Below are 27,995 nucleotides of genomic sequence, written 5' to 3' on the forward strand. Positions count from 1 at the left end.
GTGTGTGTGTGCGCGGGGTTGTAGGTCAGTGGCCCAGGGACCATGCGACAGGCGGTGGAGGCCCAGGTGCTAACCTCCCATTGTGCACTTGGAGAACACGGTGAGTTTTGGGAAGTGTAGTTCACACACCACACCAAATGTACTGTTATCTGTGGAATACATGGTTCGTAATGTATTCTGCCATCGGGAGGTTTACCTATCTACCATACAATCCGTGTGTGTGTGTGTGTGTGTGTGTGTGTGTTGCAGGCCTGCGTCAGATCCTGTCGGACGTGATCGAGGAGGTGAGACATTCCATCAACAAAGACATCGATGGGGCCGAGGTGCTGAACAGCCTCCTCAACGCTCCCTGGCTCCACTCACTGCTGAAGGTCTGACTCTCTTCACCTTCACCTTTTAGCCTTGTTTTGGTTCAACTGCGTCACTGACAGAGCTCAGCTGCTTCCTTTCGCTATCATCTGTAAAAGTATCAATACTGCAATATAGCAGTGGTGGAAAAAGTACTACATTGTTTTACTTAAGTAAAAGTATCAATACTGCAATGTAAAAATACTCTGTTACAAGTAAAAGTCTGGAATTAAAAATGTACTTGAGTAAAAGTACAAAAGTGCAGGCATCAAAATGTACTTCAGTACGAAAAGTAAAAGTACTCATTTTGCAGAATGTCCCATTTCACTAGTTTTCAAATGTATACAAATCTTTTGAAAATAGCAGATCTACAAGCTCACAATGCGTCGCATCGCGACGCATTGTGAGCTTGTAGATCGGCTATTTTCAAATGTTTTGTAATAATAATCATAATCTACAAAGTAACTAGTAACTAAAGTTTTCAAATAATTGTAGTGGATTAAAAGTACAATATTTGTCTCTGAGATGTAGTGGAGTAGAAGTAAAAGTATTGGAAATTGGAAATACTCAAGTAAAGTACAAATATCTCAAAATTCTACTTAAGTACAGTACTTGAGTACATGTTTTCTTATTATGTTGAGGTGGGTGCATTCTGGCACACAGAAGCCTGTGTTTTTTGTGCTGAAAAATCTAATGCTCACATTTTCATTGATTGATAGATTTGAGAAAAATGCATGTGCGTGATCGTATATTTGTACATAATCTGTCAAAAGGATCAAAACAATAAAGCTTTAGAGCTCTTTCTTCAGATGTTTGTAAAATGTCTCTGTTGTAAATAACCTCGCTGTTCTTCCTCCAGGTCTACGAGTGTCTACAAAGGTTCAAGCTAGAGCGGCCCGCGTCGTATCTCAACTACGCCTCTGGACTCTCCCTCCAGGTCAGACCTATACACTAAAACACTTTACCGTAGCTGCTGAACTATTATGTAGGAAGTGTAACGTTTCTCTTTGTGTAGGCCTGTCACAATTATTACAGAATCGTCTAATCGCAATTATTTGAGATAATCGCAATTAAAATCCAAAAATAGCAGAAATAGCTTATCTACAGGCATACGTGTTGCATGCTTGTAGATTAGCTATTTCTGCTATTCTTTTTCAAAAAAATAAATTGAAGTGTAAAATTATTAAATGCGTCAGTAATTCCTTGTATATTTAAGTTATTTGTCAAATCTGCCCTGTGCAATTTGTCGATTATGAAGCAAATAAAAAACAAACAGACATTTAAATGGGTAAAATGTTCCAATGTTCAATGCCAAAAACACAATTAAATCGTTAATCGCAATTACTGTATGTGTGTGACAATTAATCGTCAACTTAAAGGGATATTTCACTTTCAAAAAAACTTTGGGTCATTATATTGTCTACTCTGGCTTTTGTGAGCCCCCCAGACCGTTTTTTAAGTTGCTTGATTCAGTATTTAGATATTTGATATTCATTTTTATCAGACACGCCCCTTTCCTATACAAACCCATTGTAACTTCAAACTCCAAATATCTAAATACTGAATCAAGCAACTTAAAAACGGTCTGGGGTGCTCACAAAAGCCTGAGTAGACGATAAAATGACCCAAAGAAGTGAAAATCCCTTTGTAATGGTGACAGCCCTATATGTGCGTGTTCCATTTGTCATTTTGTGAATGAGACATCTCCTCCGTGCTTTGTGTCTGTAGCTGGTGCTGGACATCAGGTCACTGCCAGGCTCCTCTGAGGAAGCCCGGGAGCTCTGCCGTCTGCTCAGACAACCACACTTACAAGTAAGCAATGACACACGTGTTTGATCCATGTGAATCCTTCAGTGGTGGAAAAAGTACTCAACTTTTTTTACTTAAGTAAAATTATCAATACTGCTACTGTATGTAAGAAATACTCTGTGACAAGTAAAAGTCTGGTGATCAAAATGTTTCTTGAGTAAAAGTACAAAAGTAAATACTCATTATGCATAATGTTCTGTTTCACAAGTTTTCAAATGTATTAAAATCTTTTGAAAATAGCAGATCTGCAAGCTCACAATGCGCATTGTGAGCTTGCAGATCGGCTATTTTCAAATGGCCGAAATGTACAGAAAATTGTAAATACTCAAGTAAAGTAATAAATACCTCAAAATTGCACTTAAGTACAGTACTTGAGCATCTGTCCCATTAGTAACTCAACCACGTTAGGCGCCGTCCTGGGTGCTGAGGTTTCTCCTCATGTGGTTCCTCTCCCTGGTGAGAGGAACCACATGAAGAGAAACTCAGACACCTCAGGCCCACCGCGACACTACACACACAATGCACAATGGAGTGGGGGGGGGTTAAAGTATTGTAGTGTTAGTTTACTAACGCTAACACCTCTCTAACAACCTGTGTCTGTGTTTACCAAAGGCCCTCCTGTCAGCCCATGATACAGTGGCCCAGAAGGACTATGACCCCGTGTTGCCTCCCATGCCAGAGGAGCTGCCGGAGCACGAGGAGGCCACCAGAGTAGTGTGTCTGGTCAAGAACAAACAGCCACTGGTCAGTACGAGGATCCTCTTCTCTTCTCTTCTCTTCTCTGCTCTCTTCTGCTCTTCTCTGCTCTGCTCTTCTCTTCTCAAACGGATGCCCTCACTTAATAATGTGTTGTTTGGTTGTGTCCATAAAGGACATGATTTCAATCATCGAAGAAAATGCAATAATCTGAACTGGAGGATTTAAGGGCACAGTTTCTTTTGTGCCATTTATTTATTTCATGGAACACTGAAACTTTAAGAAAAGATTAATATTATCAGTTATTATGGCTTAGCACTGTGGTTCTCAACCTGTGGGTCGGATGACAGTTTAATGACAATTTGAGGACATTTAAGACCTTTTAAAAAAAAGACCATTACTGCATCAAAAGTATTCAACTAACTATACTCTAAAACTGGTCCAAAATTTACCAAATTGTCAATATTATAAGAAAGAGGCAAACATTGAACAATATTTATCTTGGGGGTTCCCAGTTCAAATATGATTATTTTGTGGGGTCGCGGCCTGAAAAGGTTGAGAACCACTGGCTTAGCACAATGGGCAACAAAAGCTTCAACTGCAGTTAGGAGTGTATCTCTTTCCACATTATCCCTGTATGTTTGAGTGAATAACGTTGTGTCACAGCTGCGCGAAAAAAACCAAGGCACCGGGCTACCGCCGCCGTCGCCGCCGGCGGACTCGTCCCTCCTCCCGCACGCTCCCAAGATGTCCCCCCTGGGTGGCATCCGCAGTCAGTGGGCCACCCTGAAGCGGCTCGCCCACCAGAGGCTTAGCCGAGGCGGGGGAGGAGCACCGGCCGACAAAGGTGTGGCGGTGGGCGACGCGAAGGGCCAGGAAGCCAAGGAACCGGCGTCGAAGAAGGCGACCGTCCGGCGGCGAGGAAGCTCGCTTTCGACCAAACTTGTCGCCTCCGGGCCGCCTCCGGCGCCCCCCTACCCGCCGACATCCCGCTATAAGCCGAGGAGTAGCTGTGGAGTTTGCTTTCGGAATCCCGCGAGCCCGTGCCGATCTTGCTGCGCCAGCTCACTCTGGGAGAAGAACCGCTACTCCTCGCCCTCGGGCAGCGGCTCCGTCCTGATCGGTAAGAAGGGGCCGGTTTGTCATTCGTCAGACGTCATCATCATCATCATCATCATCATCATCATTCACCTCCTGTCGGGTTTATGGATCACGATTGAATCAATCTCATCAGTAATCTAGGCAGTGGTGGAAAGTAACTAAGTACATTTACTTAAGTACTGTACTTAAGTACAATTTTGAGGTATTTGTACTTTACTTGAGTATTTCCAATTTCCAATACTTTTACTTCTACTCCACTACATCTCAGAGGCAAATATTGTACTTTTACTCCACTACATTTACTTGAAAACTTTAGTTACTAGTTACTTTTCAGATATAAACTATGATATAATGAAACACACATTAACCACTTTAGCCCTATTTTATACCTAGGCTATTTGAAAATAGCCGATCTACAAGCTCACAACGCGTCGCGATGCGACGCGTTGCGAGCTTGTAGATCTGCTATTTTCAAATATTTAGTACTTTTACTTTTGGTACTTTAAGTACATTTTGATGCCAATACTTTTGTACTTTTACTCAAGTAAATTTTGAATTCTGGACTTTTACTTGTAACAGAGTATTTTTATATTGCAGTATTGGTACTTTTACTTAAGTAAAGAATTTGAGTACTTTTTCCACCACTGAATCTAGGGCAGATTATATTGCTGATTATTCTATCAATTACAGCACTTTTACGATTCATCAAATGATCAAGATGCTTTTTTCTTCATTTTTATATATCAACAAATCAACGTGAAACAACTAGTCTGATTATCCATTTAAGCCCCCCCTACTTTATTCTTTTAAACAGCCGATCTACAAGCTCACAACATGTCGCAAATGTGACACTTGTAGATCGGCTATTTTGAGTATTTCTTTTTTCAGCTTTTTTTTTGTCTTTAATTCTAAATCGATTATTATGTTATGTTTATGATCGATTCAATTGTTTAATTCGATTAACTTTTGCACCCGTAGAGTAATCAAATCCGATTAGTAATCCAGTGCTTTATGGATATATGTTTCTGCCTCCCGTCTGTCCTATAAAACATTGGTTCTCAAAGTGGGGTCCGAGGACCCCCAGGGGTCCTTGGAGGGGGGTTCCAGGGGGTCCCCAGAAAAATGTGTTAATATAGGATCACAATAATTTAAACCACTTTAACCTTTTATACGTTGGCTATTCAAAAATAGCAGATATACAAGATCATAGAGTTCCACGCTATGAGCTTGTAGATCTGCTATTTTTTTTTTTTTTTCGTGAACATTTGCGCAAACCTTTGAATATATATTTTTCAAGTGAACATTTGTAATTCAAATCTTTGCTTCTGGTGGGTCCCTGGAACAAAATATGTTGAGATGGGGGTCCGCGGCCAAATACACATCATTTTGGGGGTCCTTGACATGAAAATGTTTGAGAACCACTGCTATAAAAAGAAAACCCTCTTTCTCTCTCCCTCTGGAGATGATGTGATGGACCTAGACACGGGGGACGAGGACAACAGTCGCACCAACCACACCCCGCCCTCCCAGCGGCCCAAATGGACCACCGCGTCGCCCCTGCCACGCCGCCCCACCCCCGCCTTCTACTCCCACGCGGACCCCGACCGTCGCCTCCGGATAGGCGGCGTCCCGTGCGGCTTCCGGACGCGGAGCCACAGCCTCTGCGTCCGCACGGCCCCGCCCAGTCCCATGGCGCCTCGCCACTACCGGCGCTTTGGCCACCGGAGGCGGGGGGGGGGGCCTAGGGGTCATGATGGACCTCCCACGAGGAGGAGGAGGAGGAGGAGGAGGAGGAGGCCCCCCCGTGGAGCTGGCCAAGCAGGAGAGCCTGGACGAGCTGAGGTCGACGGTGCGGCTGGCGGCCGGCTCCATGGAGAGCAGCGCCAGGGACGTCGAGCGGCTGGGCGAGAAGATGGCCGCCGCCACGGAGCGCGCGTCGGAGAGCGCGCGGGAGAACGCCCAGGCCCTGGAGCTCCTGGCGCGGGTGGTGGACCGGCTGCAGACCCTCCTGGAGGTCGCCGCCGCCGCCGCGAGGACGGAGGAGGCCGAGTCTCGGGTCCCGACGCCGCCGCCGACGACGACGCCCAGAACCAATAGAAAAGCCTGCAATGATGAGGAGGAGGAGCCAGAGCAGGACCCACCACAGCCGACGGGACGGTCCAGGAGCCGAGGTTCCAGGATGCACGAGCGCCATCTGTCCGTTACCCACCAAACCGGATACTCCCTCCCCTCGACTCCGCCTTCCTCGCCGTCTCGCCGTTCCCCGTGCGGCGGAGGCGGTCCGTGCCCCTCCTCCCCCTGGCGGCGGGGTACCGGCGGCTCCCCGTGCGTGTTTTGCCGCGGGTCACAGCGGGCCGGCGCAAATGCCGAGGCGCCCTCCCCGGATTCTCCCTCCCCGGATTCTCCCGCAGGATGCGTCCGTGTCCGAGCCACGCACGGAGCCCGTCTCTCCAACGGCCTATCGGAGCAGGGCGGCTCCTCTGCTGATTGGCCGGTGACGGGCAGCCTGACGAGCGTGCAGCGGAAGAAGAAAAAGAAGAAAAAGGCGAAGTGAGGAAAAAGCGAGGACGTCCGCTTTGGTCGCCTGCTGTGACGGATGTTTTATTTTCTGCGACGGGCAGATCGTCACCAGAGAGCAGCTCACCTTCAGCACAGGCACTTGTATATATCTATTACATATATATATATATATATATATATACGGTGGTGGAAAGTAACTGAGTACATTTACTCAAGTACTGTACTTAAGTACAATTTTGAGGTATTTTTACTTTTACTGGAGTATTTCCAATTTTCAGTACTTTTACTTCTACTCCACTACATCTCAGAAGAAAATATTGTACTTTTACTCCACTTCAATTATTTGAAAACCTTAGTTACTAGTTACTTTGTAGATTTAGATTTGTATTAGTAAACATACATTAACCACTTAAGTTCTATATAATATATTTTGGCTATTTGAAAATAGCAGATCTACAAGCTCTTGTGAGATTGTGGATCTGCCATCTTCAAAAGATTTTTATACATTTTGAAAACTTATAGTCACTGCATAATGACTACTTTTATTTTTGCTACTTCAAGTACATTTTGATACCAATACTTTTGTACTTTTACTCAAGTAAATTTTGAATTCCGGACTTTTACTTGTAACAGAGTAATTCTACATTGCAGTATTGATACTTTTACTTTGTAAAATAACTTTGTACTTTTTCCACCACTGCATATATAAATATCTATATGTATCAGCATTTATTAATATATTCATCATATTCTCTCATATGTGGAGTTCCCTCATGCTGGAGTTCTCTGGTGTGTTCTCATCTTCATCATCAGTTTACGGTTTCATCCTCATTCCTTTCCTTGTCATTTATTCCACCGTTGCACCGTTCTTACTTCTTTCCTTCGTGAAGGTGAATTATGTGACTTTTTGGTCAACATCGCCTCCTCTCTGTCTTCACGGAATCTCACATTTTACCCTCTGAATGTTTTTGCTCGTGTCATCTTGTGTGTGGATGCATAGATAGATGTTAAATTGAATGGCTGGTTATGTATCACATTGTGAAGGTTGTGTAGGAAGACCACTTCCATGTGTTTCACACATCATATTAGTATTCACGTTACACTAACTGTCTGCTGTCTGGTTCACTGTGCGTCCATCTTGTAAGCATGTAGTGGTGTCATTTCATTGTACTTTAAAAAAATGTTTATCTTTTCTATTTGTTTGCTTTGTCCAGGGTGCAACTATAAAGAGGAACGACGTCACAGGAGAGATCTTTATAGCACGGGTGATCTATGGAGGACTGGCTGATAGAAGTGGTGGGTCTCTCTCTCTCTCTTCATTCTTGTGTCCAGCATGTACTGTATGTCTGAAGGTATATCTCTCTCTCTCTGTCTCTGTCTCTCTCTTTCACGCTCACCGGTTCTGAAAAGAAGTGAAGTTCATGGCTTTAGATTGTTAATCTGATTTGCGTCTGTGCGTGTGTGTGCGCGTGTGTGCGTGTGCGTGTGCGTGCGTGTGTGTGTGCGTGTGTGCGTGTGTGCGTGTGTGTGGGTGTGGGTGGGGGCTTGTCTGTACAAGGACAAAATATTCTTACATACTGTGTGTCTTCAAGTGGATAAACAGTTCAGGAAAATTAAGGAAAGTGCAGACATTTTCTTAGTCCCTAATCTCGATGTGTGTGTGTGTGCGTGCGTGCGCGTGTGTGTGTGTGTGTGTGTGTGTGTGTGTGTGTGTGTGTGTCTGTGCTCGTGTGTGTGTGTGTGTGTGCGTGTGTGTGTGCGTGTGTGTGCGCGTGCGCGCGCGTGTGTGTGCAGGTCTGCTCCATGCAGGGGACAGGGTCATTGAGGTGAACGGGTTTCCTGTGGATGGACTGGAGCCGGAGCAGGTCATCCAAGTGGTGGTAGGTCCATGACCATCTGCAAGTGTCTGAACCACTTACACCCTGTATCAAATAGAGAAGATCGCTGATCCACAAGCTCACAACGGGTCGCATGTTGACGCGTTTTGAGTCTTGTAGATCTGCTATCTTCACAGAATGTTTGCCTGTTTTTGCCAAATCTTCATCAAATTTTTTTGAAAGTTTACCTACTGTATGATGCGAACATTTGGCGAAAATAGGTGAACATTCGGCATTGGGTTTTCCCATTTTACAGTACTCATAGTACTATAATGTGTGTAATGTGTGTCCTATCAGCAGGCTAGATCACAAGGCACCATCATATTCAAGGTCGTACCCATCAGCGAGAGACCGGTCCATTACCAGACCATGGTGAGTGTTAACAGTGCTCTCAATTGTAGAGATTGTAAAGTAAAGTGAAGTAACTAAGTACATTTACTCAAGTACTGTACTAAAGTACAGTTTTGAGGTATTTTTTACTTTATTGGAGTATTTCCAATTTTCAGTACTTTTACTTCTACTCCACTACATCTTAGAGGAAAATATTGTACTTTTACTCCACTACAATTATTTGAAAACTTGAGTGAGTTACTTTGTAGATTTTGATTATTATTACAAAACATACACTAACCTCTTCAGCCCTATATACATTTTGGCCAATTGAAAATATCTACAAGCTCACAATGCGTCGTGATGCGACGCATTGTGAGCTTGTAGATCTGCTATTTTCAACAACAACAACAAAATTTAACTTGTGAAATGGGACATTCTGCATAATGAGTACTTTCTACTTTTGGTACTTCAAGTCCATTTTCATACCAATACTTTTGTACTTTTACTCAAGTACATTCTGAATTCCGGACTTTTACTTGTAACAGAGTTCTTCTACATTGCAGTATTGATACTTTTACTTAAAGGGATACTTCACTTTCACATAAAATAAACAAAAAATATATAAAAAATAAATGAAAAAAGTAATGGAAAAATCACGGCCCCCTCACGCATTAGAGTGTCCTACTAATGTGTGAGGGGGCCTTTATTTTGCCATAACTTCTTTCATTTTTTTTTAATATCTATTTTTAATGTTTATTTTATGTGAAAGTGAAGTATCCCTTTAAGTAAAGATTTTTTTTAAACTTTTTCCACCACTGCTCACCTGTATGGTTGGTTCCAGCTGTACATGAGGGCCATGGCGGACTACAGTCCCCTGCAGGACCCCACAATCCCCTGCGCAGACGCCGGCATGAGCTTCAGGCGGGGAGACGTGCTGGAGATCGTGGACCAGACCGACGCCCTCTGGTGGCAGGCCAAGAAGCTGCCCAGCACCTCCACCTGTGCCGGCCTCATTCCCTCCACCAACCTGCTCAAGAGGTGTGCTTTGAGGGAAACAAAAATAAACGATGACGTATGTTTCTATATCATTGGTTCTCAAACTTTTTCATGTCAAGGACCCCCAAAATGATATGTATTTGGCCGCGGACCCCCGTCTAATTCTTTTTCCCCCAGGGACCCCCAGAAGCAAAGATTTCAGTTAAAAGTGTTTGTTTTAATATAATATACTGTATATTCAAAAATGTTCACACATTTTTAAGATTTTTCAAAAATAGCAGATATACAAGCTCATAGCGCGGCGGCACTCGGTGCCGCGCTATGAGCTTGTATATCTGCTATTTTTGAATAGCCAAAGTGTAAAATAATGCTTTTTAGCTCAAATAAAAAAATGACACAGATGCGTTCCAGGTCTTAATGGGTTAAAGGTAGGGTAAGTGATATGTTTTGATCAAAACAAAGACGTTTTTGTTAAAAAGTTAAAGCACTATATTCTAATAGCAGGGTCCCCACGGTCATGAAATTCCTGGAAATATTTTGAAAAAAATAATAACAAAATCCAGTACTGGAAAAGGTTTGGAATTGATCAAAGGTCCTGGAATTTATCAAGGGTCCTGGAAAAATATTTGGCTATGCATTGTTTTTGGCTATTGATTTTTTTTAATCCAAAACATTTTCATAAACATGTATAACATTATACAAAATATGTAACATAAGTAGTTTTTCGCCGAACGGGCTGTGTAACACCCCATCCGCACTGCCAGCGATGCGACGTGACGCGAAGCGAGCGGGCGATGTAATCTCATTAAAATACATGTTTTTGAATGAGACCGTCCTGACCTACCGTGAGCGACAACGAACCGTGCAACGACGTCGTCCACCCCTTCTATTTTCGCTCGCAGGGTCACTATGCCCTAATTTTGCACGAAATGTTGAATGAAATTGTACTATTTTATATTCTATGCTTTATTTTTGCTACACTGCCTATCTTTGGGCATTGTACATAGGAGTAAGAGACACATTATTGCGCTGAATGATTGTTTTATAGGCCTGGAAATTGGGCTAAATATTCTGGAAAAGTTTTGGAAAAGTTTTGGAAATTCATTGCTAAAAATGTGTGGGGACCCTGTAATAGTAATCATTGCTACAGAGTGTTTGTTCAGTAACAGGGGTCTCTCTGTCTCTCCAGCTCTTTGATAAACAGAAAATTCATTTTCAGGTAGGTGACAAAATTTCAGCCAATGAGGAGAGAGTACCCATTTATCAGTTACATTTTTTTATGTGTTCTAGTTCCAATTCTGTCTGCTCATTTCTTTGTGTCATCACTTCCAATTTATCTTGTTTAATCTGTATCATGTCTGAGTTCTCTATCCTGATTGGATAAAACTGGCATCCTGACCTGAAAATGTATGTTCTGTTTAAAAAAGAGCTGGAGAGACACAGAGACTCCTGTTACTGAACAAACACTCTATAGCAATGAGTACTATCAGAATATAGAGCTATTTAACACTTATTTTAACCAAAGAAAATCACTTACCCTATACCTTTTTAATGTATTCTCATTGGACCCAGCTGAGTGCAATAGCTACTGTAGGTATCTATCTGTCTGTCTGTGTCCCAGGCAGAACTTGGGCGCCGTCCGACCAAACGGCATCAAACTTGGCGTGCGTGTCCCATGTGATGCAGGGGTGTTCAGTGCCATGTGGCAATCAGGGTTGCCAGATCTGCGTATTATAATTTCCCCGCGAGATTGTATTTGAAAATAGCCGATCTACAAGCTCACAACGCGTCGCACCGCGGCGCGTTGTGAGCTTGTAGATCTGCTATTTTCAAATAGCTGATGTATATGTGAAAGTGCTCATGTAGCCCATAGTCGCTTCTTTTGGGCTGGTTTTCCTAGACCTGGTTGCTTGTTTCTCTCACAGAATCTGGCAACACTGGTGGCAGTTGGAACGGACCAATGGTTTCAGAGACATGAAAAATCACGAATATCTGTGTCTTGATTATCCCTGGGTCTGCGGTGGATGCACCGAATCTCAGTGTGTTTGGGAGAGTATAGTAGGCATCAGCTTCCCTGATTGGCCAACCCGGCCTTGTCAACTGGTGGAGCTTTGTGTCGCGTTTGTGCCGTTTCGCCGATATAAGTGGCAGCGTGCGTGTACAATAGAAGTTCATTCACGTATGCCCATTTTACGTCATCAATACGACGTCAGCAGTTTCAGGGATCCCCAGGGATTGCTCCATATTTAGGCGATCGGTCGTGTGTTACCGGGTACCACCCTGGGTTCTCTGACAACGAGTACAACAAGTGTTGCATAAACGGGTGGGGCATGCATTCCCGACTTGCATAGTTACCGACTTACCATCTAGCATTGATAAATAGAGAAATAAGATATATACTGTTAATAGATGGATCAGTGGATTAGGGTTTAACACCGGGAATCCCGGGATGCGGGAATCCCGGGAATCCCGAGGTTATTTACCGTCCCGGGAACTGACTTCGGTTCCCGGGATCCCGTTTTTTTTTTTTTTCTTGTTAGAAATGAATACTAATTAGTAGAAAGACCTATCTACAGCGCGGAGGAATTACTATTATAATTAGCCAAGTTACTTGCCGCGTTGCCGACCAGGGCAGGGTCCCATCGTCCCGTTGTGAGAACCAATATGGGACGCACTGAATCAGTAACAAGTGGCCGTGATGCCCCCCTGCCTGCCCTGCGCACGCTGATTTCACCGTTTCCTCTGCTGTCAAACAGTAGACACCAGTTGACTAGTTGAGATTCAACATCAAGTGAAACGCTGCATAAGCAGTGGGTATGTTTGATTTCGAGCCTATATTCCAGCTTAAAATGCGCGCAAGCCAAGCAATGCTTTTGATAGAGAGAGAGGAGAGACTGGAGAGAGAGAGCGCGTGCGAGAGAGAGAGAGAGAGAGAGAGAGAGAGAGAGAGAGAGAGAGAGAGAGAGAGAGAGAGAGAGAGAGAGAGAGAGAGAGAGAGAGAGAGAGAGAGAGAGAGAGAGAGAGAGAGAGAGAGAGAGAGAGAGAGAGAGAGAGAGAGAGAGAGAGAGAGAGAGAGAGAGAGAGAGAGAGAGATTAGACCGATGTGGTCCGATTTTTTTATCATCATTAATGTAGCCTACCCTACCTACACTTGCATTTCAGAACGTTCAAACTACCATTTTACTAGAACTACCCAGTAGAACAAGTGAACTGCACAACAGCTGTCTGTCTCATTGATTGTCAGTGGCAGGCAGCGCATGCATGTGCACATCAAATCAATCACACTACAAAACCCGACATTTGAGCAACAACAAAATATAGATTAATACATTTGACAACATACAGCCAACATCCCAAAATGGAGTCTTAATATCCAGCAAGTAGCCTAATATAAATTAATAACTGTAAACAATATCAAATCAATATCCTACAAAAGTAGAGATAAGCTGTGACCTCACCGGCGCTCTGATGGACAATAAATAAATAATCCTTTTGCAAATTCTCTTGTCAATAATGATACAAATGGAACGTTTATTTCAGCAGCTAGAGTTTGACATTGTTTGAGTGTGTGTTGCGTGCACAGCGCAGCTCCTCGTTTAAGTTAATTGTCTTCACCCGCTGCTGCGCAACAGGGCAGATCTCCGCCAGGGCACTATATTATATTTATATATTATATTTATATGATTTTAAAAAATCTACTTAAGTCATTATTAGTGCAAGTTCATAGGTGGACACAATAGGGACATTTGGGCACCTCAATATAAAATTGGCTATTTAAATATCTACATATAAATGCATTTTAGTGGGTACTTTTTTTTTTTTACCCTTTAACGGGAATTCCCGGGAAGCCCGGGAAAAGGTCTGAAAATTCCCGGGAATTAAATTTAGCTATTTCCCGGAAAATGTTAAACCCTACAGTGGATGCAAGGTTATAAAGATTGTATCTGTCTGTCTGTCTGTCTGTCTGTCTATATATATCTGTGTCCTGTAGTAATATGCGTGTCATGTTGTGCCTCTCTCCACAGGAAGCAGAGGGAGTTTTGGTGGTCTCAGCCTTACCAACCACAGACCTGCATCCACACCTGTAAGCACAGTCGTTAGCCCCCATGACGTTAACCACGTACAGTAACGGGAGTGGGGGGGGGGGTGTATGGAGGCAGGGGAGTTGGGGGGGTAATGAGAATGGGGGGTATGAAGGTTATGAGAGTGGGGGGTATGTGCTCGGTAGTCAGGAATAATCAACAGCGCCCACCTTGTTTGCATTATTTTGCAAAAAAAAAAAAAGCTAGCAAACACCCAAACAGCACATCCTGCGATCTGTCTTTGTGTGTGTGTGTGTGCTCTCAAAGAACTCAATGGGCATTCAAACGGCGTTCACTGTTATCCCTTGAGGAATCGTGGAGAAAAAAAAACAGACAATGCCTACAGTAAAGACCGGCAAGAACTTTGTTTTGTCTTTGTGTAGCCCATAACTCTGTCTCAATCAGATAGAGACACGAGTGTTCAAGTGCCTGCTTTATGGCATGTCTTTATCTCAGGGGATTTTGTGTGCGAAAAAAGCCATTAGTAGCAACACACAGCTCCAATCTACCCCCTTCCATAGCATTGTACGTTGCAAGGGTGTGAGGGTGTTTCAAGTCACTTAATTCTGACTTAATACTGACAGGCCTTTCAATATAGGCCTTTTTATACAGTACGTCACTCTGTCCTCATCTTAGTCTTCTTCTTATTTCGTTTAGACACTTCAGATCAAGATGAACCATTACCATATTGCAGTGATATTGCATTCAGTTTGGCGGTGTGACTCTGCTCATGTGATATTACAGATTACCTGCGCAAGCATGACACAGAATCTGAAATCACAAACCCCCCCGAGCAGAGCATGAAATACAGTTATCACATGAACATAACATTAAACCTTCAATGCATAATTAAACTACCACATACCATAGTACAATCCATAGAACCACAGTACAATCCACAGAATCATCCTATTAACAATAAGCACTAAATGCCACAGGGAGGAGGCCGGGGAGGACACTGACAGCTGACAAGCGTTTCTGACAGCTATAAGCACATAGAATGAACAGGGAACAGAGGGCTGCTTAACCCATTAAGACCTGAGAAGATTCTAGAAATGTCTTCTAAATCCTAACAGTTTTCTTAAAAAAATATTTTCGAGATTTTTCAAAAATAGCAGATATACAAGCTCGTAGCGCGGCACTCGGTGCCGCGCTATGAGCTTGTATATCTGCTATTTTTGAATAGCCAAAGGCATCTAAAGTGACACAGAAGCGTTCCAGGTATCAATGGGTTAAATGAAGCGCCAGAGTTCCACTGTGGGGGAATGAGGCCGGGAGTGAGTTGGCTTATAGCGAATGAAAATGACGTGAGGTTGAACGTACTGACTTGTGGGAGTACGTATGAATTAGCTTGTAAACGTATGAATGGGGGGGGGGGGTCCGGGGAAAGTGAACCTCCTGCCTTCCGTGCGTACATGAACTATTGATACGCTGAATTAATTGACAGAAATGCAATGACAAAATATAGGCCTAGCGCATGTAATATACATTTTATGTACGGATAGATTAAGCATGTAGGAATGCACAACACAGCCCACTTAGTTAATGATTCAGCTTCAGAATAGACAGTTTCGTAGCTTTTTCATGAATGTTTTCTACTGTCTTTTACCCACGCTTAACTGAAGTGAGCACTGTGGATGAGGGTAAGGATTTGTCCCTTTATTTCAGGCATTGTTTTGTATTTGTCTGATTGTCTCTATAGCTGTAAGGCTTTTGTTTTGTTTTTATTTCCAGCAATCTTTCAGAGGACAGGCTTTACTGTGGATGATGTGATTTTTAGTCTGAATTAAACCGTTGATTTTCATCTTTTTCACCTGCAGAGGAAGACAGCATGGGTATCGATGAGAAGTGCGTGGAAGCGGGTACGGCAACGGTTAAATACTTTCTCGCACATGCTAGTTTCCTGCTTCTATATTCTAATGTGTGTTCAGCAGTGGTGGAAAAAGTACTCAAAGGTTTTACTTGAGTAAAAGTATCACTAGTACATGGCAGTAATACTGCAATGTAGAATTACTCTGTTACAAGTAAAAGTCTGGCGTTAAAAATGTACTTGAGTAAAAGTACAAAAGTGTTGGTATCAAAATGTACTTAAAGTACCAAAAGTCAAAGTACTGAAGTGTTTGAAAATAGCCGATCTACAAGCTCACAACACGTCGCGATGCGACGCCTTGTGAGCTTGTAGATCTGCTATTTTCAAATAGCCTAGGTATAAAATAAGGCTAAAGTGGTTGATGTAAATTTTATAATGTAATAATTTATATCTGCAAAGTCACTGGTAACTAAAGTTTTCAAATAATTGTAGTGGAGTAAAAGTACAATATTTGCCTCTGAGATGTAGTGGAGTAGAAGTAAAACTATTGGAAATTGGAAATACTCAAGTAAAGTACAAATACCTCAACATTTTTACTTACTGTAAGTACAGTACTTGAGTACATGTACTTAGTTACTTTCCACCACTGGCGTTCATCTTATTTGTAATCTGTGCTCGTGCTGGAACCAATTTGTTTAACTTCTTTAACCACTTAAACCATAAGATACTTTGTTGTGTGTCAAATAGCAAAAAAATAGCTGATCTACAAGCTCATTATAGATCAGCTATTTTCGCAGAATGTTGTATTTTCGCCAAATATTTGTCTATTTTTTCCCAATGTCTTATCTATTTAGCTTATTATGACAGGCCCAGAATAAGGATACCTAGGGTTCATATGGTTAACTCTTTATGTTTTGGAATAAAATCCTTTGTGTTTTTTCTCTGTTTCTGTTACAGACGAGGAGGCATTTGAATCGGGTAGGTAAGTCTTTGTTAATTACAGCCACTATGATATGCAAGAAAGGAGAGGAAGTTATTGGCCAGTATTAAGTCAACCTGTAGGAGGTTGGACAGCTTAAGTATCATTCATAGTCGGACGTAAGGATACATAACGAGCGCCGACGCTCCTTACGTTGTCGTTTTTGTCTCCCCCTCCGTCCAGGGGTGAAAGTGGCTGAGAGTTCTTGCTGGAACTGGTCGAAATTTTTTTTGCCTGTCTGGGCGGATTGGGTCAGTTTTTTTCGCGGTTCTGGGCGGATTGGGTTAGTTTTTTTTTTCCAGTTTTTGGTTTCTTTATTTTGGTTTTAGGGTTAGGATTAGGAGTTAGGTTAGGGTTATGTTATTTAATTCATATTTTTGCCTGATTTTACCAATTTATTATCACAAAAATCAATTTCTGCCTAATAAAATATTCAAACAAAATGGGTTTATACTAATGTAAAAAATGTGGTTATATGGCGGATTTGGGAAATATTGTACTTTTACTCCACTACAATTATTTGAAAACTTTAGTTACTTTGCATATATACATTATTACATTATAAATCATACATTAATCCCTTTAGCCCTATTTTATACCTAGGCTATTTGAAAATAGCCGATCTACAAGCTCCACAAGCTTGTAGATTAGCTATTTTCAAACATTTTAGTAGTTTTACTTTTGGTACTTTAAGTACATTTTGATACCAATACTTTTGTACTTTCACTCAAGTAAATTTTCAATTCCAAACTTTTAACAGAGTGCTTTACATACATACATTGCAGTATTGATACTTTTACTTAAGTAATTGAGTACTTTTCCCACCACTGTACCTGGGCGTTGTTGTTCTACAAACTTTGTTTTTAACCACATTGTCAGCTTCTTCAACTCGGTCTTCTTTTCTCTTAAACATCTCAGTTAGTTTTCGTTGCATTGTGCTTCATTTATTTTTAAAATTGCATTCTTCATCAAAACAGTGTTTATTTCCCCTCGCGTTTCTTTTCTTTTCTTTTTTTCTCCAGAAAAGACGTGTTGAACCAATCAGAACTAACTATGCTAGTCTGTCAGCCAACCAGAAACATGTTTTGAACGTTGGTGGGATTTAATTCGTCGTAAAGCCCGCCTTCTTTATCCGGTAATTTGCACACACACACATAGGCACGGACAACGGCCGTTTCCGTATCCGTTTTATGCCGGATCTCCAAGCTGCAAAGTGAATTGATCCCAGTCCCAGTTTCGTTTCGCTGGAGAAGAGGAGACGCTTCTCGGCTCCGTAAAATAAATAAACACCGTAAAAAATAGCACGGATTAAGCTGACACAAACACACAGTGGAACAATTCAAAAGCACTTTATTAGAAAATTTAATAATTGTGTGTGTTAATCTGACGTTAGTAGATTATGTTTTCTTCTTGAACATGGCCATGGGTCTGTGGCAGGTTATTTAATATGGGATTTTCACAACTACCTTCGAATTTTTCTTAATGGAACGGCGTTCCGGCACCTAATCTTTTACCGGAACGCCGTTCCGGACCGTGCCGGCCCACTTTCACCCCTGCCTCCGTCACCTACGGCTCCAGGATTTCCTTCCGTGCAGTTGACATTCACCGCCAGGCCGACGTGTACGTTCACTACGTTGCCTGTAGTACCACTGGCGCCCGTTGGCAGTATAAGGAAAAAAAGTTTTCCTCGGGCCCTCTTTCTCCAAAAAAAAGACCCACTTGGTGGAAGTACTTGAGTAAATGTACTTAATTACTTAGACCGTGTGACAAAATGAACCCAGCCATACTTACTTTGCATGATACAAGACAGTACGCTGTTACGCCATGATGGGTGGAGGTGTCATATAAGGCCGTGGCAGGCAGGCAGTTATGAGTGCATTACTCTTCAAAACTCTACTGTTTTTTTTTCTATGGAGAGACGCATATATTCGCATGACACATACACTGTACAAAGCATTGTTGATTGATTTAGTTTTAGTCATAATCTTCTGAATAAAATTCCATTTAATTTTAGTCATATTTCTGTCGTTTGAAATGTTTTACTCTTAGTTTTAGTCGACTAAATATCATAAGATTATAGTCGACTAAAATGTATTTCGGCGGTGCCTTGATGCCGTCGTAATAGCTGATTTTACACTTGGTTGCATGCTGAAAATAGCCGATCTACAAGATAGATAGATCTGCTATTTTCAGAGCGCAACACCCGAGCGCAACCAAACATAAAATGACTTGTCTTTTAGTTCTACTGGATCTCTTCTCCACTAGTCCCTCACTAACATTTTACTTTAGTTTTTATTTGTTGACGATATTGTCAATATATTTAGTCTTAGTTTTAGTCATCGTAGCTTAGTTTTTTATTTAGTTTTTATCTAGTTTTCGTCAGTGAAAAAAAGGTAGTCAACAAACATTTTTCGTCATAGTTTTAGTCGACGAAATCAACACTGATACAAAGCAGCTCAATCCTGTATTAAAATGTCCCTTGTTGCTTTCCTTCCTAACCCTTTTCCTGCATGCGTAAATGTCAAGAGGAGCTCAGGGACGGTTAGTAGAAACTGCCTTCTACCTAAATACTGTGTTTTGTGACACTAACCCTTTCATCCTTTGCACATACAGTGTTTTATATTTGTTGATGACATGTATCATTGTGTTATTCTTATGCCATGTTGATGAATTGAATACATAGGACCACAATGTAACAGAGTACTTCTACATTGCAGTATTGAAAAAACATTTGAGTACTTTTTCCACCGCCGGTGGACTGGCCTTTAGAAATCGTCTTCCTGGTGTTTCCAAAGCGCTGCGAAACCAGAATTCCACTCATTATTCTCCGGTGTTTCTCACTGTGTATCCACTCTCGCTTCTCCTCCATTGCTACCAGGAGAGGGTGAATTCAGCAATAACGTTGACGGCGTCTACATAGGTAAGCATCTACTGGTGGCACTCTAAATATATCTACAGTATATATATGATTCCGTACTGACTTACTGTTCAATGATAGCCTACGTTCAGGATATGTGCTATATTGTTGCATTTTGAAAGGTTGCTTTTAAAGCTCGTAAACGAACTGTTCTTTACTTGATCCTGTGCTTGAACTTGTATTCTTGTCGGAACGGACAGTATCTCTAGAGCAGTGCATTCTCTCTCAGTAGGCTATCAAGGTGTACTGTAGCCTATTATATGATCTCTTATAATAAATGTAATAAATTCGTTGAATTAACCAAGCTCTGTTTTATACTTAACCGTACAACGGTGTCTCACAAAAATAAACAAAAGCCCAATTGTCTGTATTTTTTTTTTTTACATTTTTGAAAACCTTCAACAAAGATATGTTTGAATTAAAATCGATATATTGTTTTATTATCACATAAATCATTACTTTGATTAACTGTTGCACCCCTGGTTATCACCTGAACCACATGGATTAAAGTTCTCAGTCGCCACGACTGTTTTCAGTCATTTGGATTCTAGAAGCCAGCATGTCTTATGTGAAAGCGTACTGCACAGTAAAAATAGCCGATCTACAAGCTCTCAATGCGTCGCAGACACATTGAGAGATTGTTATTTTTGTTTAAGGTTAGAGCATTTGAAGTGGTCAAACTAGTAATTCTGTTTAGAAGCATTTTCCATAACATCCTAATGGTCTCTGATATTTCATAAAAGCAATTGTTATGGCCTCAGTTTGTGATTTCTTCACCTGGTTGGCAGTATGTAGACCAATATTAGTAAAACATCATAATTTAGGTCCGGGTGCCGCGCTATGAGCTTGTAGATCTGCTATTTTTGAAAAATCGTGAAAATGTGTGCAAATCTTTGAAAATATATTTTTTAAAACAAACATTGTCTTTCTACAAATGTCTTCTGACAGCTTTTTTTGAAAAAGTGCCGCACTATGAGCTTGTATATTTGCTATTTTTGAATAAGCTAAAGTATAAAATGACACAGATGATGTGTTCCCCCGGTTCTTATAATGGATTCATCCATGTACCCCATATTATGTTACGTACAGCGGGGTTCAGGCGGAGCATGCGTCTGTGCCGGCGGAGGGCCCACAGCATCGTCCAGCCGTGCTGCCACGTCCGCTGTCCCACCAACTGCTCCATCAGCTCCCTGGCCAGCCCCTACGAGGAGGTGGTGCGCTACCAGCGCAGCCCGCACGACCCCTACCGCCTCATCGTCCTGTTGGGTAAAAATGTTAAACCTTCTCCATATCCTATCAAGTTATAATAGTGTGTTATAACAAAACCTCTGTTACTCTACCAAGTATCACAAATCCCTTGAGGAACTGTACACCAAAAAATTGTATACTGTATCTACATGAAATCCAATGTTTCTCCAACTGAGAGGCACTGAATTGTGTATATAATATATATATATATATATATATATATATATATATATATATATATATATATATATATATATACATAATATATACATGTAAAAGTGTATAAGCATGTATGTTTTTTTTTTTTTTTTTACACAGTTAGTTTTAATTTATTTTTAGAGCGGATTTGCTAGTTTTTATCTGTTTTTCTTTTTGAAAATGCTAATAGTTTTAGCTAGTTTTAGTGTTAGTTTTAGTTTTTTTTATACTTTGGGTTATTTGTCAGGTGCAGGATAACAGGTAAACCTCATTATGTCCAAAACTCTTACTTTTCACAGGATTCAAAAACAATAAATAGCAAAAGTAAAAGCAGATCTACAAGCCCGACAGCAATGATATTATTATGACATGTTGTGGGTCAGTTATACATTCCTTCATTGACTGGATTCCTTGTTATTTTGTACGATGTGTTTGTGGTTCAACATTTATGAGGGTCTGGTCTGATTTCATAGGTAGAAGAAAGAAATCCTCTCTGTCGTGTGGATGGAATTAAACCTCATATGCACAAAACTGTTACTTTTTACAGGATTCAAATTCAAAAATTGCTAAAGTAGCAGATCTACAAGCTCAAAACGAGCCGCGTTGTCTGCTTCTTTCGATGCTTTTGTGTGACGCTGCAGTATGATCAAATGGGGCGTTAATTTACGAGAAAAAAACAGCAAAAGTAAAAATATGGCGATAAGCAACGATGTGACATTTTGATATAAATACATTTGTGTTTCTTCCCCAGGACCCGCTGGTGTGGGCGTGAATGAACTTCGCAGACGGCTCCTTGAAATCGACCCCCGCGTCTTCCAGGGAGTCGTGCCTCGTACGTAAAGCACACACATGCACACACGCACACGCACACGCACACACATGCACGCACTATCAGCCTCAATCAGTGCCCAAAAGGTTTTTCATGCAGCAGGTAACTTAAAAACTGTATAAGCTAACACCGATCTTGTGCTGATCGCTGCACAACTGCAGCTACAATGTTGAGCAACCAAAGCCAACACATTTTACTCCATGCACCTTGACACTCTACACACTATTACTACACTACACTATTACTATTGTTATATACTATTCTATGTCAGCATGGCATTCAATGCCGGTTCATATGCATTGTATCCAGTGGTGGAAAAAGTACTACATTTTTAAAAAGTAAAAGTATCAATACTGCAATGCAGAAATACTCTGTATTTAGTAAAAAGTCCAGAATTCAAAATGTACTTGAGTAAAAGTACAAAAGTATTGATATCAAAATGTATTTGAAGTACCAAAAGTAAAAGTACTCATTGTGCAGAATGTCCCATTTCACAAGTTTGAAAATAAAACATCATTTGAAAATAGCCGATCTACAAGCTCACAATGCGTCGCATCGCGGCTGACATACCGTAGGTTCCTCTGAGTTTTGAATGCACTGTACATGTACATATAATGTGCTATACGTGTGTTTTAATGTTTTTTTTATCAGACACTACAAGGCCTCCGAAGAGTTACGAGGAGTCTGGCAGAGAATATCACTTCACCACCAGAGAAGTCTTTGAAAACCTGGTGTATAACAACAGGTACAGTGCATCTGTTGTTGGACTTCTATTACGAGATTCAAGACTCACACACACACACACACACACACACACACACACACACACACACACACACACACACACACACACACACACACACACACACACACGCACACACACGCGCGCACCTGTATTACACACTGAAGAACCTCTGCCTTACAGACTTTCCATCGACCTTTCCATCACCTTGTTTTTTCACTCTCCAGAAGTCACACTCTTTCACAGAACATTCAATATTTGGTCCTAGATTCCTCTGTCCTTTGTGTCGGCGATAGGGCTTTTAATTGAGCACTCGCCATTGTGTTAGTCTTATATTAACACCAGCACAGCCCTGCATGGTGGGTCTTATCACTGCTGTCGGGTGGAAACCGTTCCTTTTTTTATCATTATAAAAAATACATTCAATGTGTCTTCATGGTGTCCCAACAGGTTTCTAGAGTACGGCGAGTACAAAGGACATTTCTATGGAACCAGCATTGAAGCGGTGAAAGACGTTTTGACCAGCGGAAAAATCTGCATCATCGATATAGAGCCAAATGTAGGTCTTTAAACCCCATTTCTTTTCCATTCATTATTTAAAGATAAGGTCAGGCATTTGACACCTTATGTCAGGGGTCTTCAAGGTTTTTCAGCCCAAGGACCCCCTAGCTGAGAGAGAGAAGTGAAGCAGGGACCCCCCACTATATTGTATTCATGTTAAATGTGTGTTTTCAGACATTTAACCACTTAAACCCTCAATACTTTGCAAACTTGACCGTCCGTTGAATCTGTACTTAGTCTGCTCTTTTTTCCCCCTACACCACCAAACCTCTTTGCCGAAAATAGCCGATCTACAAGCACACAATGCCTCGCGTTGTGTGCTTGTAGATCGGCTATTTTCGGCTACTGTTTCCCTCAGAATAGGGATGCTATCAAGTGGTTAGTGTAAAAAAAAAAGTCCCTATTCGCAAACATTTGGCGGCCCCCTTGTAGTAACTCCCACCTAGGGGTCCCGGACCCCCTGTTGAAGACCCCTGCCTTATGTCATGATATGCTCCTCATTGTGGTATTACTCCTTGGCAAACAGCCAAGGACTTGTGCTAACATTAAAGGGATAGTTGACCCCCAAAATGTTTTTTTTTTTCCTATCGATTAGTCACCCTGGATGGAGACTTGAATTCATGGATATTGTTTAGTTGTTTTTTTCTCGCATTCCTAAGCCAATATTTTGATGACCTGCAGCGGTTCCGGTAGGAGTCTCCTTTGTGTCTCCTACCGGAACCGCTGCCTACCGGTCCGCTGGTCATCAAATTATTGGCTTAGGAATGCGACAAAAACAAAAAAAAAATCCATGAATTCAAGTCTCCATGGGGTGACTAATCGATAGAAACTATCCCGGTGAACTATCCCTTTAAAGATGGGGTGCCATGATATTTTTCAACCCTAAAACCTGATCATAAGGTATTATTATTATGTAATGTACTGTATGTACAGTAAGTGTTAAAATGTTGTTTTTATGTGGACACGCCTCCAGTTCATTAAGTATACCTGGTTCTCACCTTAGCACCTCCTCCACCACCTTAGCACCACCCACCTGTCCTAGTCCCTCCTCCTCCTCATGCCCACACCTGTTGTGTTATGATAATGAGGGGGAGGGTATGGCTTTGTGATGTCACTAAAGCGCTGTTTCTCTATTGGCACGTTTGACCCTCAAGGTTTCAGCCTCCAGGAAGAAACTCCAAATAGTCAGAGAAGACATAAAACACCATAAAAACACCACCGGAGGGCTTTATGAAGTTCTATCAACCTCATAGACACATGAAAAACAGAAAAAGTGCAAAAATATGGCACCAGCTCTTTAAGAAACACACTTAGCTGTTAAGCTTTCAATCATTTTGTAAGAAAGTTGTAACTTTTTTCCCCAAAAGAGCAGAGATGTCAATTTAAAACCACATACTGTATGCTTGACATCTTTCCAGGCCATTCACGCGGTGAGGACACACGAGCTAAAGGCCTTTATCGTCTACGTTAAACCTCCGCCGACGGAGCGCCTCCGAGAAACCAGGAAGAACGCCCAGATCACCACCAACTACTATGTCAACCGACCGTTCAAAGTAAGCCCACCCAGGTTTACTTCATCTTTTTTTGGAATGTCGTACAATAATTGACACGATTGCAATCCCGAGTAATTTGTGTTATTCCTGCATTGTCGCACGTTCAACTTCTTGCTCAAGAGCACATTGACAGGCCTTTTATAATAAACCGCTTAGCAGTGGTGGAAAGTAACTAAGTACATTTACTTAAGTACTGTACTTAAGTACAATTTTGAGGTATTTGTACTTTACTTGAGTATTTCCAATTTCCAATACTTTCACTTCTACTCCACTACATTTCAGAGGCAAATATTGTACTTTTACTCCACTACATTTATTTGAAAACTTTAGTTACTAGTTACTTTTGAGATATAAATTATGATATAATGAAACATACCTTAATCACTTTAACCCTATTTTATACATAGGCTATTTGAAAATAGCCGATCTACAAGCTCACAACGCGTCGCGATGCGACGCGTTGTGAGCTTGTAGATCTGCTATTTTCAAATATTTAGTACTTTTACTTTTGGTACTTTGAGTACATTTTGATGCCAATACTTTTGTACTTTTACTCAAGTACATTTTTAATTCTGGACTTTTACTTGTAACAGAGTATTTTTATTTTGCAGTATTGGTACTTTTACTTAAGTAAAGAATTTGAGTACTTTTTCCACCACTGCCGCTTAGACATGATATCGTCTCTGTTGGGTGGAAACATTGTCTTTTCGGGATTCAAATTCAAAAATCGCTTCGCGCCGCGTTTCGAGCTTGTAGATCCGCTACTTTTGATGCTTTTTCAAGTAGGGCGTTAAAGGGATAGTTCACCCAAAAAAATAATGTTTTTCTATCTTGACCAGCGGACCGGTAGGCAGCGGTTCCGGTATAGGAGACACAAAGGAGACTCTTTGTGTCTCCTAATTTCATCAAATTATTGGCTCAGGAATGCGACAAAAACTAAAAAAATATCCATAAATTCAAGTCTCCATGGGGTGACTAATCGATAGAAAAAAAAACTTAATTTTGGGGGTGAACTATCCCTTTAACACATTGACTGCCAGAGTTTATTCATAATGTACTCACCCCTGTGCCAGCAATTTGCGTGTTTTTAATTTTTTTTTTTTGTAATTTTTCATTCAAATACATTCTCTGATTGTGTTGTCAAGCACCTACGATTGTTCCACCAGTAGAGAGCAGCACATCCAAACATTGATCACCTCGCTCGCCCCCTCCCAAACAGGCCCACGTCATATCCGGTCATTCAAAGGATGTGACGTTTTCGACAATTCCCGGCCCGCTGATCGGCCTGAAAACGATGTGATAAACTACGACGATGACTGTTAGTCACCCGGACCAAAGAAAATAGAAGTTGAGCTGTCCGTTTGTCTTTTATACCGTGTGAAAAACCGTGTTTTTCCTTATTCTGGCCGAAAATCACCGGAGAAAAACAACGTGATCCGGAAATGAATTTTTTTTTTTACATCCGGCTCCGGGTGAGTGTGACGCAAGTGGAAAACGAAAGTGTTGATGAGAAATAAACACAGCCGTGCGATCACAGATTAAACAATGAAAATTCAAAAGAACGTGTCAACCCGTTCTTAGGAATCCTGGCACTCAAGCGATGGATTTGAAAGAACGTGTTGACGCGATCTTGGCACTGTATGTGTTAATGTACGAAAAAACACAAAAAATAGATTTCTGCCCGACAGCAACAATATACTTAATTGACCCAGGGGGTCCCTCAGGGGTCTATACTTGGTCCCCCATCCCTCCTTTTTTCACTCTACACCTGTGACCCCCAGTGCATTGATGTGCATTAGGCCACGGACCCCTCATTTGATACATTTAAAAATAAATCTCTGGAACACCAACGTACACTGTAAAATTATCAGTGTTCATTTAATTCTGCGAGTATACAAAGCCATAACCATATAAGGAGTTCCCAATGCAGCTACGCCCAAATATGGAGTGTGCTCTAACCTCAATGTGTTATCATGGCATCAGGCGCAAACGAATCAGTCATTTGGGGGCATGCCCATATATGGGCATAATTATACTGATGACATCAGGGGCATAAAAAGGACATGGACTGCCAGATCTAGAGATCTCCATGTATGGGCATAAAAGGGACATAAAAGGTGTCACCATCATGACAGATACAGAGGCAGTGTTGCCAGATTCTGTGAGAGAAACAAGCAACCAGGTCTAGGAAAACCAGCCCAAAAGAAGCGACCAAGGGCCACATGAGCACTTTAATCCTATACATCAGCTATTTGAAAATAGCAGATCTACAAGCTCACACTTGTGTGCTTGTAGATCGGCTATATTCAAATAAAATCTTGGGGGGAAATTATGATAAGCAGACCTGGCAACACTGTACAGAGGCATATCGGTCGGATCGGCGGTGCGAGGCCCGAACCTCTAGTTTGGTTAAAAGGGTTAATAATTCTCTCGTTGAACCGACAAATTGATTCTTTGTCACTCCCCCACCCACCCACCCCACCCACCCCACCACCACCATCATCAACAAAACAGGACGAAGACTTCCAGGAGATGGAGGAGGCGGCGAGGAAGATGGAGTCCCACTACTGCCAGTTCTTCGACCGGGTCATCGTCAACGAGGAGCCGGAGGCGGCCTGCGAGGAGCTGCTGGACGCCGTCACCACGGCCCAGGACGGGCCCCAGTGGGTCCCCGCCAGCTGGATACGGCCCACGGACGAGTCCTGACTGAGAGAGGGGGGGGGGGGATTACCCAGTCCATAATAACCCACCCCAGTAATCCATGACTTCCAACCAGCTGTGTTGGTTGGTATAGGTTTGACCTCTCAAAGACTGAAGTGGAGGTCACATCGCAATTACTCTGATGGAGGCCAGAGGACCGTATTGATTGATTGGTTGATTGACTGATTGATTGATTGATTGATTTAATACTTTATTAACCCATTCAATCCGGGAACGCGTCTGTGTGTCATTTTAGATTTGAGCTATATAACCATTATTTGATACTTTGGGCTATTCAAAAACAGCAGATCTACAAGCTCATAGCGCGGCACCGAGTGCCGCGCTATGATGTTGTAGATCTGCTATTTTTGAAAAATCTTGAACATTTGGTGCAAATCTTTGAACACATCTATTTTTTTAAACAACATTTTTAACTCAAATCTTTTATTTTTCATTGATTCAACTTTTTCATGTCAAGGACCACCCAAAATGATATATATTTGGCCGCGGACCCCCATCTCAAAATATGTGGTTCCAAGGACCCCCAGAAGCAAAGATTTGAGTTACAAATGTTCGCTTTAAAAAAATATATATATTCAAAAGATTTGCACACATTTTCAGTGGGGTGACTCTCTGGTGGCAAGCTAGAAGGAAATTAAGTGTTTAGTTTGGGTACAAGACCCCCAATATTTGGGA

At 41.7% G+C, this 27,995-nt stretch overlaps 1 protein-coding gene across 1 annotated transcript; it reads left to right on the plus strand.

Moving 5' to 3' along the window:
• The first annotated feature begins 13 nt into the window (after positions 1-13).
• On the plus strand, positions 14-27,988 carry mpp4b (MAGUK p55 scaffold protein 4b). Its single transcript, XM_080422678.1, has 21 exons — positions 14-100; positions 250-371; positions 1,208-1,285; positions 2,077-2,160; positions 2,770-2,901; positions 7,689-7,770; positions 8,269-8,354; positions 8,649-8,723; positions 9,526-9,722; positions 13,706-13,764; positions 15,388-15,405; positions 15,583-15,624; positions 16,530-16,550; positions 19,078-19,092; positions 19,430-19,471; positions 20,558-20,734; positions 21,666-21,746; positions 22,395-22,488; positions 22,936-23,044; positions 24,465-24,599; positions 27,114-27,988. The coding sequence occupies exons 1-21, from the start codon at positions 43-45 to the stop codon at positions 27,303-27,305; spliced, it is 1,899 nt and encodes a 632-aa protein (XP_080278804.1). The 5' UTR covers positions 14-42; the 3' UTR covers positions 27,306-27,988.
• Positions 27,989-27,995: the final 7 nt, after the last annotated feature.

This window comes from Gymnoscopelus braueri (genome assembly GCF_963280865.1).
Source record: "Gymnoscopelus braueri genome assembly, chromosome: 24".
Taxonomy (NCBI): Eukaryota; Metazoa; Chordata; class Actinopteri; order Myctophiformes; family Myctophidae; genus Gymnoscopelus; species Gymnoscopelus braueri.

Coding starts and splice junctions, on each gene's coding strand:
- mpp4b (XM_080422678.1), top strand. CDS start 43: ATGCGACAGGCGGTGGAGGCCCAGGTGCTAACCTCCCATTGTGCACTT. Junction 101..249: donor TTGTGCACTTGGAGAACACG/GTGAGTTTTGGG, acceptor TGTGTGTTGCAG/GCCTGCGTCAGATCCTGTCG. Junction 2,902..7,688: donor TCAAGAACAAACAGCCACTG/GTCAGTACGAGG, acceptor TGCTTTGTCCAG/GGTGCAACTATAAAGAGGAA.